The sequence below is a fragment of the Cylas formicarius genome, unplaced genomic scaffold (genome assembly GCF_029955315.1).
Source record: "Cylas formicarius isolate icCylForm1 unplaced genomic scaffold, icCylForm1.1 PGA_scaffold_1__22_contigs__length_36826433, whole genome shotgun sequence".
Taxonomy (NCBI): domain Eukaryota; kingdom Metazoa; phylum Arthropoda; class Insecta; order Coleoptera; family Brentidae; genus Cylas; species Cylas formicarius.
Window position 1 is genome coordinate 35168545 of NW_026844264.1, and position 14846 is coordinate 35183390.

A 14846-nucleotide genomic window follows, 5' to 3' on the forward strand; every position below is an offset into this window, starting at 1 on the left:
ATTTTCCCCTCCGTGCCGCCTTAAGCCCCGTTAAATTGCTTTTTCCTCCACTTTTACCGACGGCTTCCGCACAAATTGCACTTTTATGTACATATATATATATATATATACGCGGGGATGTTTTTGCGGTCAAGCCTCGGATATATCGTAATCGTTTCCTTCGGGACATCTGGGTCTCGCAATTAACCAGTAAACAGCGCTGCGCTGTTGTTTTTCTTTTGAAAAATACTGTAATTGCTTTAAAAAGCCCAAAAATTCTCACGGAAAATTACACAGCTAAATTACAAAATTCGCGATAGTCCTTTTAAAATTTTAAAATTGCAAAAATGTCGTTCTCTAATAAAAGGCTATATTCTGTTACTTTTTTACTTAAAAATCTATGCCTCAAGGGATTTTACGAAAATTGACAACACGATTCACTAATCATTTCATATATCTCGAGTCATAAAAATTCAAAAATTCGTTAAATTTGAAACGCCCCGGAATTCGGTGTTAACTTAAAACGTTAACCAAAAAAGTGTCAATTATTTTTATCATAGAAATAAGAAATTATGAGGTGATTAGTTTAAATCATTGATTCATTATATAATGTAGGTAGGTAATGAATGACAAATTACATTATATATAAAATATGATGAAATATGTTCAATTAACAATCTAATAATGAAATGTTTGTGTTAATTAGATGATCATGAACATATTTTATTATATTTTTTATATAACATAATTTGTCATTCACCTACAATGTCAGCTAAATGCGAGAACAAACAATGCAAGACATAAAAATCGCGGTTAAAACAGAATCGCCCAAATTGAGGCATTTTCTATTTTTCTTATACATTTAATGGGAAATTTCGATATAGTCAATTAGAATTGTTCAGCAACATTCTTTTATCTCTATTTTTAAACAGGGCTATTATCATTTTGTAGCGAATAAAATGCGCACAAGTGCATTTTTATACGTTGATGTACTAGCGTCAACCATATGTAGCATTGGACCTAGCAAAACGAGTTATTACGGTCTCAAACCTCCAAGCTTTGACAGTTTGACGTTGACCATAAATCCTAATTATTATTAAGCAAATAACAACAAACGCGTAAAAGTAAAGTCAAAATAACATTTAAATCCGTGGTCCGGCAATGGATGAAATCGCAAAGCGTCAACGTTTGCAATAAATTATTCGCAACGTTCGTGGTTCGAACCCCGATATTATATTATGTTTTTTTTTTAATTATCTGTATACGTCTTTAGTAAATGGCAACCTAGGCGATTACACGTGCGATCTCTTTCACGATAGATAAACGTAAAGCTAAATCATAGTATTATGCCGCGGAGCTTTATGTTAACGAATCAAATTAGCTTTTAGCCTAATTAAACCGTTCGAACGATTTATACGCGAGGGACCGACAATGATATCGGGCCGCTGTAATGGCGGCCAAAATTACCGGCATTGTTTAAAATCGATAGTTTTAGTTTTCAATTATTGGCAAAAGCTGGTTGTCCATGTTTTTCTTTTTTGAAATGTTATATATTTAATTTTGTTTGTTTATTTTCATTCAATCCTTGAATACTGTTCCCTGAAGCCAACTAGATAAGGTAACAAAAAGTTTAACAAAAAAAAAAGTACCAAGAAAGCAAAGGCATCGGAGGACAGATTATTTTGCAAAACATTATTGTGGTCTAGGCTTAGAACGGTTTTTCTTTTCTTTTTTCGTTGTATTTTGCGTTGAATATAAAATCTTTACTTCCTATAGTATATTCTTTTTACTGAATACAATAAAACAAATGGAATTGAAATTGAGAAGAAGAAGATTAAGGTTGTGATCCATAGATGACGTAGGATTTTTTTTTTGGTTGACGATATGATCCGTCTGTAAGAATATCTTGAATCTGTTCCTGATATTCATTTGTGTCCATGACTACCGTAGCATTTCTGTATATTTCTAAATTGTGACATTGCGTCGTATTAAGAAAATAAAATAAATAGCTATCAGGGGTAGAAACGTCAGCGCCAGCTAAAAGAAATTGGCACCGGTAGTAGGAATCCCAGAGTCAGTGGCGTAGCTATTAGTTCGAACTAAATCCCGTTCCCCGTCACCCGCGCTCACCTTCCGGTTTTGGTGATGATCATTTCGGTGCCGAGGTCGTGAAACTTGTCCCACAGGTCTTTGGTTTCCAGGTGACATTCCACGTTGAGCAATTCCTCGCTGTTGCAGAGCACCTTCAACTTTTTTGGGGTGGGCGGCTTGTCGTGCAACAGGTCCGGACTGTCCCGATCCGCATCGGCCTGTTCCGAGCCGCAATCCGACACCGACGGAGATTGCCGATTCGGTTTCGATTTGTTGGTCGCGGCCGCCCTAGACGATTCGGCGTCCGAACATTCTTCGACGTCGACTTCGATCTCGTCGTCGTCGAGAGTGTCCTCGTCCTCGGGTGAGGAACCCGCCTGCGATGACACGCCTAGAAGGAAAAAAAAAATTTTCCACAGGGTACTAAACTTCTGGATTCATCTCGCGTCGAACTTGCTAACTGGCTTGCATTTTACTCTCTAACTGCTTATATATTGTTTGAGGGGTCTGGATCATATTGTTCTAATAACGGTCGAATTTCAGGAACAGCTAAAACCAAAATTATGGAAAGCCTACGTCATTGATACTCGTGTTATTTGGCCTCACAGTCAAGAATCCCTAGTAGAGTTTCTTAGACATTTAAACACGATACACCCTAACATACGTTTTACCATTGAGTTAGAAGCTGATAACAACCTGCCATTCTTAGATATTCTTATCGATGGAAAATCAGACTTGACATTGGGTCGTTGTGTTTACAGAAAAGCTACCAGCACCATCCGGCCCAAAAATCATACGTTATCAACTCTCTTATTTAGAGAGCCGTAAAAATATATCAGCCCCAGAATTGAAACACCTTACTTCTGCTCTTATCTTTAATAATTTCCATATTAAAGATATTAAGCGTTCCATCACAATAGGAAATCCTCACTTGCCACTGTTGTCCTTCTTTACACTCAAAACATCCACAACAACATATCAAAAGTTCTACGCAACGCAGGAGGAATCCAGAAGTTTTGTAAAAAGTGTCATTGAGTCTAAAATTCTGTAAAAATATAAATGAGAAGTTTTGTTTTGGGCTGAATCTAAAAACTTTTGATCCGAGCAACAAATCTCAATGAATTTTCCCCATGTTAAATAAAAATAGCGACCCCTCAGAGTTGAGCTACAGGGCTCATCTTTGGTGAAGATTTTTTTTATATCAAAAAGAAACATTTGAGAAGGTAAGATGAAAAAAAAATTTTTTTTTACCTCTTACCCTTACTTAATTTTTTTTTTTGATACTGCGTAAGCAAAGTTACAAAATAATTTGGCGATATAATATTTGGCTATATAATATTTCCATCTAATTTAATAATAACAATAATAATAATAATAATAACTATAATAATTATTGTATAAAATATTGACAAAATTTTCTGTATACTTATATAAAGAATATACTAAATATAATGGGTGTTTTTTTTCGATGTATTGAACTTCAAGTTGGCATTACTGTTCAAGATGGCGACCGATTTAACAGGTGTCAAGTGATTTATTTTCAGTTTGGTTCGGCAATTCATCATGAATTCATCAAGTAAGGCGTAGATTCGTCGAATGGGCCCAAAGCGAGATTGCCGTTGTTTTGTTTAGCGATGAAGCGCACTTCTGGTTGAATGGCTACGTCAACAAACAAACAAAACTGCCGCATTTGGAGCGAAGCTAATCCTCAAGTGTATGTCGAAACACCGTTACATTCAGAAAAACTGACTGTTTGGTGCGCTTTATGGGCTGCTGGAATCATTGGTTCGTACTTCTTCAAAAACGATGTTGGCCAGAACGTTACAGTCAATGGTGGTCGGTATAGAGCTATGATTACTAACTCTGTCATTCCTGAATTGAATAATCATGATGTCCAGGAGATGTGGTTTCAACAAGACGGCGCAATTTCACGTTTTGGACCTGTGAATTGGCCTCCAAGATCTTGTGATTTAACACCGCTAGACTATTTTCTGTGGGGCTATGGGGATAAGCCACAAACGCTTGACCATTTGGAAGACAACATTCGCCGTGTTATTGCCGATATACTGCCGCAAATGTTGGAAAAATTTATCGAAAATTGGACTACATCCGCGCCAACCGTGGCGGTCATATGCCAGAAATCATATTTAAAATGTAACGCCACAAGATTATCTTTCGGATAAATAAAATAAATAGATTCATCTCAAAATGCGAAGTCTAACTTAAGATCTTGGTCCCAACTTCAAAATTAACCATTTATCGTGAATCTTGGAGAAACTTTTTTAGTTCCGACAAATGGACTTTAAATTTTTTCTGAACCGAACCGCACTTAAAGTATTTATTATGTAACTATTCAATAGTTTAACCGCATTGTTGGTAAAGCAGCTTTGAAATTTACAAGAACTATACAGAATATCGTTCGCCATAATTGAACTTTCAAATTTTACTTTGATAAGCAATATATAAGAACTGTAATTGTAATTGTATTTTTTTTTTTGGTTTTTGCAATCTTTAGATCGGAATTTCTTTTACCGCAAATTTTGCAAAAATAAAATATTTGAAATCCCCCCTCTTCGGGCCTTTCGAACGAACGATATTTATTGCTTTAGAAAAAACGCTGCTGTTACCGTAAATCTTGTTTTATTTTTGTATATACATATGTGTTATCTAAAATTCAAATTTTGCTCCGGTTCGCGTATTTGATTTTTGCCAAATTTATGAATGCACTGCTGTTGCGGCAATTGATATACGTTTTAATTTACACAGTGTTTTCAATGTATATAGACTTTACGTCTTCATATCAGCTTCATTCAGAATAATTTTTGAAAAAAATTAAATTCTTTTGTCCAAGGTAAAATCAATTTAACTGTTGCGGAAACTCTTGAATACCGATTTGTTAGCAAGACAGATCAAGACTTCCCCTGCGGAATTGGTAAACCCTTTGCTATTTGCAGCACAAAAAATATATTTTTTTTAGTAGGCAACAATTCACCCGCTTTTCCACTGTTAACGAATTGTGGTGATGGATTGAATCGTTTGAAGTTCGTAAAGAATTTGTTAAAACTACTCTATTGTCCACGCAAGATTTAGAACGATATTGAGTAGTAGATCCGACGGATCACATTGGACGATGTAATTTTAATTCTCTGCTCTTCGTAAGAACAAAATTAACAAAATAAAAGTTTAAATTCGTCTAAATTTACATTGCTACTTATTTGCTATTAACTCACTCGATCTCCTCAAACTCTTTAGCAATTTGGCAACACCAATTTGTGTGATACAAGTGATTTTGATGCTCGTAGATGCCAGGATGGTTTAAACCAAAACTTTTGGCTTCATGCGCCACGGAAGACAGAAGCAAGAGGACCTTATGCGGTTTAGAACGTTTGATAAGTATATTGGAAGACCTAAATGGATATCAGGATTCTTTAGTCCAAAACTACAGTTTGGAACGATAAATAAGTATATCGCATCGCACACATTATAAGACCAAATTTTATATCTCATATCGTATGATTTTTTAAGAATAAAAGTGATAGTTTATGATACAGGGTTGTCGAGACCAAAGCTTATGGCTCCAATACCACGGAAGAGAGAAACAAAACGAGTTTGATAAGTATATTGGAAGACCTTAGACACTGGATTGTTGAGGACAAAACTTTTGGTTTTATGCGCCACTGAAAAAAGAAGCAAAAAAACAGGTGATAACTCAGTTACTACAGCTAGACAGCGTACGTACCTACATCTTGGAAGAACAAATTTCAGATCTAGCAAAAAAGGAAATCTGATGTCATTTGGAGCAAACATATCATGTGTTTTTCTGAGGATGTAATATATGTAAATGATTGTATATATGTGATATAAGTGATAGTTTAAGCAAAAGAGGCAATAGTTACATTAACATCTACGACTCTAGCTCACTATGAGTGAATATTCTACTGTTTTATAAGGAACGGGGTAACGGAGTGAACATGAGGACCATTAGGCCTAACCAGTTGCGGTTACACCACTACGAAGCGAGAGATTATTATTTTCGATCCCCAGAGAGAATTAAAAAAAAAAAACTAACCATCGTTCGTGACGTCGGAGGGTCTGGCGAAGGTGTCGACGGGACCGACGCCTCTCGCCATGATAGCCGCGATGGAAAAATCGGTGGCCCTGTGACTCTTGGCGGTCGGTACCACCAGGTCGTCCGGCACGGCGCCCAGCAACATGACACTCCACAAAAATGTCACCAAAAAACACCTCAAAAGAGAGCACTCAGAGTTCAACGCATTTACGCGACGGCAAAGCACTAAGAGAGGAAGACGTGGCCGCTACAAGACTGACCCGTCGAATAAAGGTGCCCCAAACTGCCGGGTTTTCGGTAGGCGGAGCCTCCGAACGGTGCGACGGGCGGAGCCAACGCCGATCGGGTGGGAGGGGTCGGGTATGATGCGTGTGGTCTCTGTACGTTTCACCCGAGTGGCGCTATCAATCAGATTCGGTTGTGGTTACGGTGGCGACGTGGCATGTAGACAGACACTTGATATCACTTTGGTAGCCCACCCACCGGTGTTTGACCAGGGACCCAGGACATGGCCGCGACTTTCGAAGCGGTCCGGCGTTTCGTTTGTTTTTTAATTGGTCCTTATTGGAAAGCGTTTTTCCGCGGTTTTAAATTTGGAGTGGGAGCTATGCGCGTTTTTTCGAAAAAAAATTGACGATTATTGAGGGTTTGTAGTACGGAGTTAACGGTAGAGACAAGCATAAAAAAAATCTCTATTCTATACGTCGCCGATCCGTCGGATGGCAGTTTTAAGAAAGTACGCTTATGCGGGGTGTTTTTTTTAGGTTTATCGTGGGACAATAACATTAACAAATAACATTAGTTAGGTAGATAATTTTTTCGCAGAGCCCAGTACAGTGGACGTTTCGTCAGAAAACAAGCACAGAATAAATTACAACTTATGTATGTTATGCATAATTACAGAAAACCGTTTGCGATTTTTTACAATAACTTAGCATTTTAGGAACTATGCGTTATTACCGAAAACTGTTTGTGGTTTTTGATAATAACTGAGCATTTTTGACATTATGGGTAATTACTGAAACTATTATTGATTTTGCATAAATAACTGACCATTTTAATAGTTGTGCATATTTACTGAAACTGTTAGTGATTCTTCATAATAACTGAGTATTTTAGGAATTATTCTTAATTACTGAAAACAGTTTGGAATTTTACATATTAACATAACCATCAATATTGATAATAACTAAAAATTTTACAGGCATTATGCGTAACACCTGAACATTTTGTTGTTGTGTGTACTCTTGAATTACTAGTTCTTTGAAGTAGAAAACACAAGAAAGTAAGTACTTCCTCTCCAATCTATTGAAGCAACATCTTTTATGACTAACTACTACTACTACTACAAGAAGACCTTTATTCTTTATTCAGTTATACTTTTTACAACTACCGCGGAACTTTGAAGTTGTTACAGCTAAGAGCATCTTAAGCTGAGCTTCTTAATTTCTTCAGTACATTCGAATTTAACACTGGCACTTATCTTTAGCAGGCACACCAAAACTTAATGTAACCGAATATAAACACAACCGCCCAAAACTAACTAAAAAATTTGCGAATAAAATTTTATGCCATTTACTTTTCGTAAGATCTCTGTTAGGGTAAGGACTTACTCTAATAGTGACCTGATATACAGTAAGGTGACGAAGCTGCGAAGATCGGTTATTAGATAAAAAGTGATCCTAATTAAACGAGCAGCCTTATCCGAAATACTACCATTAGGGTAAGACGAGACTTACTGCAATGTGTATAGTTGCAACGACAAAGCTGCGAAGTACAATTATTAGATCAAGGAAGGAAGGAAATTGGATTGTAATTACGTGAGCGCCGAAGTATTAGAGTAAGTCCTGCCTTACTCTAATAGTGATCTAATGTGTACTACTAGGACAAAGTTGTTAAGTGCAACTATTACATTAAATGACTTACCTGATCCTAAATGCTACGAATAAGATCACTATTCGGGCAAGACAGAGAGCAGTTATGACATACTTGTAGACAAAAAGTGATCCTAATTACACGAGCATGCATTACCCGAAATACTACACGTTCCATCACTATTAGGGTAAGATAGGACTTACTGCAATGTGCAACGACATAGCTGCGAAGTGCAATTATTAGATCAAATCACTTAACTATAACTTAACTTAACTATTAGAGCAATGTGCAATTATAAGATTAAATGACGTCCCTGATCCTAAGTACTACAAATAAGATCACTTTTTGGGGCAAGACACTCTAGTCTAGTAAGAAAACAAAGCAAGGAATTACAATTATTACGAGGTCTGTCAATTAGATTCCCGGAAAAGTGGCAACACTGCGACTCTCGTTATGCTACTGCGTTCGCGTTGTGTCATTCGAAAGAGGATTCATTTCTGCGTCAGTCTGTGCAAGTTTCGTCTCGATCGGTTGTTCAGTTCGTGTGTTACAGTACCTTGATCATCGGCGTGTTTGGACCCCTTGTCGCGAAAATGTGTGCTAAAAAAACTGAACAAAGAGTAGTGATCAAATTTTTGGTCAAACGTGGTGTAAGTTCCGCGCAAATTATGAAACAGTTAACCGACGTGTACAAGGATGATTGCCTGAAAAAAACAGCTGTCTACGAGTGGGCTAAGCGGTTCAGGGAAGGCAGGGAGTCGGTGGAGGACGATTCACGTGAGGGAGCTCCCTCCACCTCTCGAACGGCACAAAACGTCGATCGCCTGCGCGTGCGTGTGCTCGGAGACCGTCGGGTAAGCCTCAGAATGTTGGAAGACGAGTTGGGTATCAACAAGGAAACCATTCGACAGATGCTACACGAGAATTTAGGGATGCGCAAGTTGTGCGCGAAAATGGTTCCCAAAGTGCTCACAGTTGAGCAGAAAGAGCTTCGTTTATCCATCTGTGAAGACATGATTTCTCGAATTGAGAAGGAAGGAGAAGACTGGATGTCAAATGTTATTACCGGAGACGAGCCTTGGGTGTTCCAGTATGACCCTGAGACCAAACGACAGAGCATGCAGTGGGTGGAAAAGGGGGGGAAGCGCCCCACAAAAGCCAGAATGTCGAAATCAAAAGTGAAATCTTTGCTCATCGCATTCTTCGATATTAATGGAGTTGTACACCACGAATACGTTCCAGCAGGTCAGACAGTCAATGGGAAGTTCTACATTGAAGTTTTGAAACGTCTGAAGGCCCGTGTGTTTCGTGCACGGCCGGAATTGGCCGAACGTGGATGGGTGCTGCATCACGACAACGCTCCAGTCCACTCCTCATTCGCAGTTCGCGATTTTTTGACCAAAAACGGCATTCCAACGCTTCCGCACCCCCCCTACAGCCCGGACCTGGCCCCCTGCGACTTTCATCTCTTTCCACAATTGAAGTCCTACCTCAAGGGCAACCGATACGACGGCGTCGAGGAGGTGCAACGTGTCACGACACGGGTGCTGAGGGACCTATCTTCAGGGGGCTTCAGGGGGTGCTTCCAATGGTGGATCCAACGGTGGCGCCGGTGCATCGAGCTAGAGGGAGACTACTGCGAAGGATTATAACTTAATTTTAAGAATTTATGTATATTCCGGACCGTCCGGGCACTTTTCCGGGAATATAATTGACAGACCTCGTAGGTCACATGACTCTTCCGTAAGTAAAAAGTGATCCTCATTACAAGAGCAGTCAGGCAGGACTTACCGTAACAGGGATAAATAAATCGAATGAGTTACTGCGAGCTGAGAAGTGTAATAAATATTAGAGTGAGTTGTGTAACTTGCGATATGGGTGGTGCCGTATTACCTATATAGGTATAAAACCTTGTAATATGCCTTCTTGAAATTCAAACGTCTGTCTTTCGAATACAATGGGACTGACGGTCCCTCATCTGCTACACAGTCGTAACAGATATATATCAACCGCAAGAGATGAATGCGATATTAATTGACCGTTAGGCGTTTGCAAACAGGGAGGGTTGGGATTTGTTCGAGCCCGGTCTCCCGCGGTGATATCCGCGTTGTCGACCCGAAATATATCGGTTCGAGACAAAAAGGGCAATCGACGACTTTTTTGACGTTTCCCCGATGCCTTTCAATCTCACAGTAAAAAATAATAAGATTCCGGTCGCAATAGTTTCGTTAATATCGCGGGCCAAAGCGGCGGTCACTTTTTTACCGGGATTGTATGGGTCACTTTTAAACTAAAAGCTACAGGGGCAGTTGAATGGGATAATAATAATAATATTTATTTAAATCAATAATAGAATAGAATATTGTGACGGGAGATGAAACTATGGTTCTCTATTATGACCTCCAAGAAATTCAGAGTCTGCCAGTCAACAAAAAAGGTGATGGCCACGATCTTTTGCGATTGTGAAGTAATTCTTTTGATAAATTTTTAAGCAATTAATACCACTGTCAATGGTAAATATTACGCAACATTATTACATAAATTGCGAGACTGCATACGTGTAAAACATCGCACTGCTGGCGTAGCACAAGCTGCCATTTTAGAGTGTGGGTCCCAACAAATAGATCATCCTCCCTATAGTCCGGATATGGCCCCCAGCGATTATAATTTGAAAAAAGGACCTACGTGGACGGCGGTTTAACGACGAAGTTGAGTTAAAAGAGGCTGTTTTAGCTCATTTCGCAGACAAACCAAAAGAATATTTTTTTAAAGGGATGGAGTTTGAAGTTGAGGGGGATTATATTGAAAAATAATAAAAAATTGTTACTATACTTTGATTCTTTCATATTCAGGCCGGGAAATTTCGGCGCTGCCCTCGTAAATACTTCCAGCAAATATACTATTATTATTATTATTATTAGTATTATTTATATCCATATATGCATACTCTTAAGTGCGTCACATAAAAATGTAACCTCCGCGTCATAAATACCGAAGCCGTTGGAGCGGGTTGCATTTCTATAGGATCACGGGCTCGCATATCCCTTAAAGAGTTATTGTGCCATCGGCCATTAATCATACCGCTGGTATACACACCACAATATAAACAAGTATTTTTTATGTCATCGGATACCTGACGCATCCGAATAATACCTTGTTTATCACTGCCATCAACACCACGGGAACAGTCAGCTAAGCCTAAGGAATGTCCTCTATTCAAGGCATTCAGAATGCGGTTGTGGGTGGCCCGTACCAGCAGAAGCACTTCTCTCGACGGAAATACGTACGAGGTAGGTCGACGCGTAATAATTGGCGGATAAAAATATTTCGCGCGTGGAATGAGCCCGGAAAGCTATACAGGGCGATGCAAAATTCGAAAGTTTCGAAAGTTGCGCGAAAATGGCAATAAAAAAAGTTTTAAAATAAAACATGCGTTTTTTTTTAAAGGACTTCAACTTTTTTTTATTGATCGTAATACCTAACAAACCTAATAGTTTTTCCAATGTTTTACTGTGTAGTTAGTTTTCCCACGAACATATTTAGATCATTTTATAATGAAAAATCTCGGTTTTTTTATAATGACAATTTTTCAAAGAAACTTCCCCAGGCTACTGTAATACTTTTTATAAAACTTCTGGTTTCCTCCTGCGCCGGTTTTTGTTGACTCGAACTAGCTAACGTTTCGCCAATCACCCTGTTGGCTTCTTCAGAGCTTGACTGAAACTGACTCGCATTTTACTCTGTTCCTGCTTATATATTGATTGAGGGTGGGGGGGAGCTAAATTCCCATATTAGTAAATTCAGCAATATGGAAATCGGTCATCTGAGACGGTGATTATGCCTCTCATTTAGCGCCTCCCCCCTCGAACAATATGAAATCAGGTACGGAGTAAAATCCGCTTCAGCCAAGCTCTGAAGAAGCCAACAGGATGATTGGCGAAACGTCGGCAAGTTCGACTCAACAAAAACCGACGCAGAAGGAAGTTTCTTTGAAAAATTATTTGTGATATTCTTATTTCTTAATGCAGGATATAACTGTGACTCTGCATTGCTTTGTTGAATGTTTAAGAAACGATACCAGATACTGATAAGTTTGACAGGCTTTCATTACTGATCAATCATCTCTTAGGTTTTTTGAAAGGTTACGCATAGCCCTTACTTTCATACTCACAGTGTTTGCATATGTGAAATATTGAAGAAATAAGTAAACATTCAACAACCGAAAAGTGAGGTTATGATTGCATAATTGGCATTTGACATTTACTCAATAATAGTTTCAATTGGTGTTCCTTAGCTTTGTACCGCTTACGAACGTTTTTGCAAATCCCTTTTTCCCAAATCAAACTCGTGACTAAAGTGGAGTTCGTCGAACTTGTTGTGTTTTTGAGCGGACTTTCAAGACGCTTTAGAGGATATTTCGCATAAGTTGCGAAAAGCGAGAATAAATAAAATTACAAAATAATAATATATGTTATTCTAAGAAATAGTTTTCATCTTCTTTTCTTTTTCTTCACGCATTTAAGCTTGATATATTAAGGACCAAAAACAGTTTTTAATATCCAAGAGTTGTTAATAGACGCGCCATCTTTTGGTCGCTCTTGTAAACTATGCACTTAGCGCCATTTGAAAGATCGCGCTTCGGGTTTTCATTTTAATGCTATTTAAAAATGAATGATGTTACTCCGGAACCGATTGCCAATTGCAATTTCAAACGGCAATCGTAAAATTCGAGGTTTATCTTTTGGGCTCGCCGACCCTCTCATTAGAAATCGTTCGATCATGTTTAGCTCTCACAACACCGAGTTTTTCTATTTCCCATTCAGGGCAGCGTGAATAGAGCAGCCGAACCCAAGGCCATTGTTACGTCGTTCCTCGGGTGTCCGGGGCTCTTTTTTTTGTTAGAAGCCCTCTCTTATATTTGCATCGCCTTGTGACAATACCGGACCAGATCTACATGCGTCAGTAGGCACCTCTAACTTGCCTATGCAATTGCCTAGGTTTGCCAATTGAACCAAGACAATATCTTAGGATGGAATTGTAACATGACCGTTAAAATCGACAAAAACCCAACTGGAACTCACAGATCCATATTAACCACTTCTCCAAATGTTTTGATGCCATTGATTCTCGGCAACGTGGATTTATGAAATATAGATCTCTTGTTTCCAATTTGGCCACCATTACGTAGTAATATGGCAAAGTAATATACCTCATTTATTATTTTAATTTAAAATTAATTTCAAATTTAGGGGTTGATTATTATTGCATTAGTAGATACTGCCTTTTTTACTCAATCACCAAGGTTTTTCTGAAGTATACCTAGTGTTTTCGGATTTATTTAAGTAGTACAGTCAGTATAGAATTTTTGAAGTGAGTTCAAATCGTTAATACAGGATAATTGCTTAACTTGTAATTCAACCATGAATTTTTTGATATTGATTTATCAATATTTGATGTTCCTTCACTACTAGACTTTCTGGCTAGACTTTCTATCTTCCGGAACCTAGGTTAAACGTCTTCCGCAAAAGGACATTGCGCAGAACACGTGACATCTATAACCTATAACAGTTGCGGCAAAGTAATATCACCATATGCCGTTGTCAACATTTTCAAATGTTTTGCAACACTGTATTCCATTTTTTACACAAAATTTTATGCAAATTATTTGTTCCGTTTCACGTCGAACGCTTCTGTGTCAGAAAAAAAAAGTAAACGTGCAAACTAGCTGAAACTGTGAATATATATTAGGGACGTGCATACCAACATAACAAAGAAAATATCCAAGATCGAATGTAGGTAGTGCCAATTACAAAAGTCGCTTTACTGAACACACCTCGTATTCACTCAAAAAAATCTTTGTTTTTTTAGGTTTTTATTTAGGAATGGTGAACAGTATATCAAATATTTGTCACATCCAGGAAATATTTTTGCACATTCATTTAGAAATTTTATTATTATCACTACTAAAGGACATAAAACCGTAGAAATCTTATATATGACTTCAAAAGTTAACAAAAGCGATATTTAAATTTGTATCGCATTTTCAAGTAAATCCAAAATAGTAAAAAAATATTTGCGTTTTTTTGTATCAAATGAGGTTCTATCCTTTGTATATTGATGTATAAATTATTAAATGTTTTTTCCCAGTGGTTCGTTTACGCACCAGTATTTTTTTGTATATTTCGAGTTTGTATTTTTTTTTGACACATGTAATGTGTTCTTAGGTGCAACAAAGTAAAAATTTCAGAGCAAAAAGTTACATTTTTATTTTTTTTTTTTGATGCTTGGGATAATATGGGTTAATGGCATACTATAAGGTTGTTCGGAAAGTCATTTCGTTTTTTCCCGTCAGAGGACTTAATTACGTTTTTTCGAAACCAACTTCACACTTAAGCCGCATAACCATTATATGTCTTGAGAGCTGATATTGCAAGGCTTGTGTGTGAAAAAGTTCTGTTAATTCTACGCAGTAGTTTTTGGTTGGTGCCCTTTTAAATATGGAGAGCAATAAGCAGCATTTTCGTCATATTTTACTTTTTTACTTCAGAAAAGGTAAGAATGCTGTCCAAGCGAGAAAAAAATTGACGGATGTGTATGGAGAAGGCGTGTTAACAGCACGCCAGTGCCAGAACTGGTTTGCAAAATTTCGATCCGGCAATTTTGATGTCGAAGATGCACCACGGTCTGGAAGGCCGGTCGAAGCTGACAAAGATGCGATAAAGGCATTAGTTGATGCAAATCGGCGAATAACCACACGAGAGATCGGTGAGAGATTAAATTTGTCGAATTCGACTGTTTATGGCCATTTGAAAGGCACGGGCTAAACCTCGAA

General features: G+C 38.1%; 1 protein-coding gene across 1 annotated transcript in view; it reads right to left on the minus strand.

Moving 5' to 3' along the window:
- The window catches only part of LOC132696541 (T-box transcription factor TBX20-like), an 83737-nt gene extending 77359 nt beyond the window's left edge, over positions 1 to 6378 (minus strand). Inside the window, exons 1-2 of the mRNA XM_060661426.1 lie at positions 6140 to 6378; positions 2110 to 2461 (exon numbers count right to left, since the gene is read on the minus strand). Of these exons, the coding sequence (XP_060517409.1) occupies positions 2110 to 2461; positions 6140 to 6284 (497 nt within the window). The 5' untranslated portion in view covers positions 6285 to 6378. The remainder of the gene's footprint in view (positions 1 to 2109; positions 2462 to 6139) is intronic.
- Between the last annotated feature and the right edge of the window lie 8468 nt (positions 6379 to 14846).